Raw genomic sequence first — 4,634 nt, forward strand, 5'->3', positions numbered from 1 at the left:
CATTTCATCATAGCATTATCTATGGCTTGAACAAGAGGAGAGGCCAAGAATGTCTTGTTGTCAGCTTCTGCAAATAAAGGTACCTTTGTACTGATGGTAATGGATTTGATAGTTCTATCAGAGCCATGACAACTTAAATTGAGGTTACTATATTAACGGTGAGGAAATGTTTTACAATTATATTTAATTGATTTATTTCCTAAGAAAAGATGTAAGTAAGGGATAGCCCCAGTACGATTAAGGAAAAATGCATGAGGGTTACTCTTTAGGACTACTTGCTAAACGTTCAGATTACCGAGAACAAGAATGTCCGCTTGGATCCTAAAATACTGTTGACTCTTCCTTTCCAGTATTATAAATAGTATCTTGTTAGAGATGAAGTTAATATTACTTAATTTCATTCTTGTTGATATAAGACTATTTGCGTAAGCTATAGATCATTATTGTTTCTTTCCATTTATGTGAGTAACTCTAGGACGTCACCCAAGTCGCGTATGGATCATGCAGTGTCATTTAGCAGGATATGCGTTTAGGCCGTTTGCACCCATAAGGCGTTGACAGACGTGGTTTTACTTTATATAAACACTGAAGACTTGATTTTGATTTTACTGTTTATAATATTTGGAGAAGAAGACGATATATCAATGATTACATCATGAATAGTTTTAATACTGTTTGGTATGATTTTAATTCATTATACTCTACCTGTTTTTGCACTAACACCTCAACACCCATGGCTCAGTCATCAAATGATGATTTGAGTTCAATAAAGGACACATAATTAATCGAGTATGATCTCGATGCGCAGGATAATATGAACAAATGGACGATTCCTAATATGGATCCCAAAACCATATATAGATATGGTAACTGGATTGAGAAATTGACCAGTAAAATTGCTGTAAAGACTATGGAACAAACTATTAGTTTACATTCCATTAGTAATAATTTGTATCTTTTAAGTCCTCATGATTTATATCCTTATATGAAAAATTATAAATTTATTCATGTAGGATTAATACAGGTTGCATTTAGACCTTTAACCCTTTTGGGGATGAATGCTTGTATCCAAGCAACTCTCAGAGATGCTAAGTGTCTCGATTATTTACCAACCCTTATGGGAGCAGTAGAGACTAGTCTTTGTCATGGACTAATCTAATTTGATGTCTATCCTAATTTAAGTTTGTCTTTATCGGATTGAAATCTTTATGATTCTTTATCATTACAAATTCAGGCTAAAGGTTACAACTTTTTACCTGGATCTGAGGTGATTGAAATTACCTATAGAATTCACTATAAGTGTTACAAACTTTAACTCCTAATGCACGGAATAAATCTACACCAGGTAAAACTGTGCTAATTGGTACAAATCTTTTAACTTCTAGTGTAGCAACACCCAGGATGATTCCTTGGAGTGAAATTCAATTTCCTGATTAATGGGCTTGCATAAACGCTGTTCAACCACAACCAATCATTAATAATGATTTAGATCAAATAATTCAATCTACTGAAGGTGAAGTTATAATAAACTTTAAGAAACCTTTTGTTAGTAGAATTTGTCTTCAAGGTCCTCTTATAAGATCTTCATAACACAATCTTCTAGGTATTTAGTTTCTGAAGCTGAATCTTTGTCCTCGTATAATCAATTTGTAGAAGAGATTCGTATCTCTAATCAACAAATACCACATGGTATTTATACACAGATTGTTAGGGAATCTCCCATAGCTTTAGAAATGAAATTTGTTTTATAATGGATTACACATCTAATGAAACAAATCAATTTTATAAATTAAAATATGCATAGTTGAGTAAATATTGTACTCCTATCGAGTTGAAACCTATGGTTCAACCTTATAATGATTATTTTGATTAGTACCAGAAGAATCATACTATTCTTGCAAAATGGTTTTGCCTTGTATATTAGAATCATAATATTCTTAATTCTAGAGTTTTTTTTTTTTGAAGCATTTAGAGGTTAGGCTGACCTCGACCTGTATTAAAGAAAAAGAGACTCATGTTCTCAAGTACATTTTCCCTAGTGCGTCCTCCTTTACCATTTCTGATATTTCATAGTCTAATGGAGGTAGGAAATACAAAATAGAATTCTCATGTTCCTTGCTTAGCTTTGAGAAGTAATCAGCAACTCGGTTTGATTCCCTGAACACATGTTTAAAATCCACCCATTCAAAGTGTAACTTCAAACAGGCAATAGTAGCCACTATGTTGAGGCAGTACCAAGGCGGCTCCTCTGCTCCAGTAATAGATCCTACTGCTCCCTTCGAGTCTGAGCATACACAAATCCTCCTCGCTTCTATCTGGATTGCTCCCTTCATTCCAGCTTCAATTGCTAGCAACTCTTGGGTGATAACCGATCTTTTAGTCGAGTTCCCTGTAAACACTAGTTTGACGGCACCAATTCATCTCGAATAACACCACCATACCCCATTCGCGTCGGCTGAAACCGACCCATCCGTGTTGACCCGAAGAAATCCCTCGATTGCGGCTTGGACCATTTGCACCACACCGAGCGAACTGTATTGCACTTGGATACCGATCCCGCCCGTATACCTACCTTTGCTGCTTGTTCCGGGCGCACTTCGGTCAACATGATTTGTAGATACGCCTTCATCCCCGACTTGATCTTTGCACCTACCTGCGCATTTGCGGTAGCCGCTGAAATTTCCTTAAGTTCCTCTCTCCGGATGGCATATATTGTGGCAGAGATTACTGCTCTAGTAATCTCAGATTCAAGCGAGGCATCACGACAAATCCTGAGGAGGCTGTACCATTCAGCAGTCGATTCCTTCACTTGCGTGTTCAAACCCAGCCACCCTTTGACACTAGACCAAACCTCTTTTGTATACGGGCAATCGAAAAAGAGATGCTTGGAATGCTCCCTAGAAGCATTGCAAAAGTCGCACATAGAGTGGTGGATAATTTTCTTCTTAACCAATCGGTCTTGGGTTGGTAAGCTGTTCGAAAATAACTGCCATCCAATAAACGAGTGTTTCGGTATAACCAACTTGCCCCAAACCACCCGATGCCATTTCACTCTTGGTCTGAGTTGCTTTAAGGACATATACGCTGATTTGACTGTAAATCTACCTGTAGAAGTCGGTGTCCAGATGACCTGGTCCTGCTGTAGCATGTGATTAATTTCGGTGTCTTCAATCTTCTTCTTCAGTGCACTATCAGGCAGACTAGAAACGATGTGATTCCACCTACCATTAGCAATAAGATCACCAACCAAAGCAGTGTGAGGAACCTGTAGCAGTTGAACTGCTTCATCCCAAAAGATGAGTGGAGTGTCATGGCACCATGGGTCATGCCAAACATATGTTTGCTCGCCTCTCGCTATCTGATGCCTAACAAACTTCTGAGCAGCTTTGCGGTGCTTTAGTACATTCCTCCAAACCCATGAACAGTCAGCTGGGATCTCCATTGTCCAGAAGTGTTGCTTCCGGACATGATGTTCAATTGTCCATTTGACCCATAAAGAGTCCTCATAGCTGGCTATCTTAAACACCGTGCCCGCGATGGTCGCCTTGTTCCACATGCTAGGGTCCACAATGCCCAATCCTCCTGTTCTTTATCCATTCTAGTGAGAGTGTGGCTAGCATGGTGCATCTTCGGTGTCATGTCTGGCCCTGCCCATAGGAAACTATTACAAAGCTTAGCAATATCTCGCGCAATGTTCTTTTGGGTAACACAAACGTTCGAGCCCGATAAACATGAAGAGATGATAGGACAGATTGGATTAATTGGAGCCTTCCCGCATGAGAGGCGACTTGTTCTTCCAATTAGAAATCTTCTTGGTGACCATTTCCGTCGATGGCGGGCATTCTTTAATACCCATTCTTGCTGCAGTGAGAGGCAATCCTAGGTAAGTCACGGGGGCTTCACCAAATTTGCACTTCCAAAATATCCGCCAATTCACGTGCCTGCGTGATTACTCATCATCTGCCTACAAGGAGTGTCGTCTTACGTCTACTTAGCTTCACCCGATTGCACGCAGAAAATCATCAATAGTCTTCTTCACTGCCCTCACTTGTCTTTTCATCCCTTTACGTAACACCAAGACATCATCGAAGAAACACGAGATCGTTATGTCGAAGTTTCTTACATTTAGAGTGGTAAGAAATTTCTTTTCGCCATCACACTCGATTCAAAGATTCCCCCAAGTACCTCCATAACAAGGACAAACAAATCACGGTGATATAGGATCCCCTTTGTCGAGCCCCCTACCCGACAAAGTAGCCCTGTGGTGTACCGTTAACTATAATAGAATAGAAAGGTGAGGAATAGCACATCTTTGTCCACTCAATGAACTTCTCATGGAATCTGAATCTCGCCATTACTTTCTCAATAGTCTGCCAGCTGACTGTATCATATGCTTTGGTTATATTAATCTTGATTGAGCATCTTTTAGTCCCGTGTGCCCGGTTATAGCTTCTGATAAGCTCATGAGCCAACAGGAGGTTGTCTTGGATCGATCTGCCAGGGATGAAGGCTGATTGTTGCTTGGAGATGATGTCAGGCATATACGGCTTCATTCGGTTCATGAGGAGCTTAGATACACACTTATAGATGACATTGCAACAGGCAATAGGTCGGAATTCTTCTACTCTTGAGGG

The 4,634-nt window shown here is 39.7% G+C and overlaps 1 protein-coding gene across 1 annotated transcript; it reads right to left on the reverse strand.

Annotated features, from left to right (window-relative positions):
• Window positions 1–2,012: 2,012 nt before the first annotated feature.
• On the reverse strand, window positions 2,013–3,442 carry LOC147514798 (uncharacterized). The gene is made up of 2 exons (XM_086592690.1): window positions 2,569–3,442; window positions 2,013–2,389 (listed from the first exon to the last, which is right to left on the reverse strand). The coding sequence occupies exons 1-2, from the start codon at window positions 3,440–3,442 to the stop codon at window positions 2,013–2,015; spliced, it is 1,251 nt and encodes a 416-aa protein (XP_086448816.1).
• Between the last annotated feature and the right edge of the window lie 1,192 nt (window positions 3,443–4,634).

Source organism: Coptis chinensis, chromosome 2 (genome assembly GCF_015680905.1).
Source record: "Coptis chinensis isolate HL-2020 chromosome 2, ASM1568090v1, whole genome shotgun sequence".
Classification (NCBI taxonomy): Eukaryota; Viridiplantae; Streptophyta; class Magnoliopsida; order Ranunculales; family Ranunculaceae; genus Coptis; species Coptis chinensis.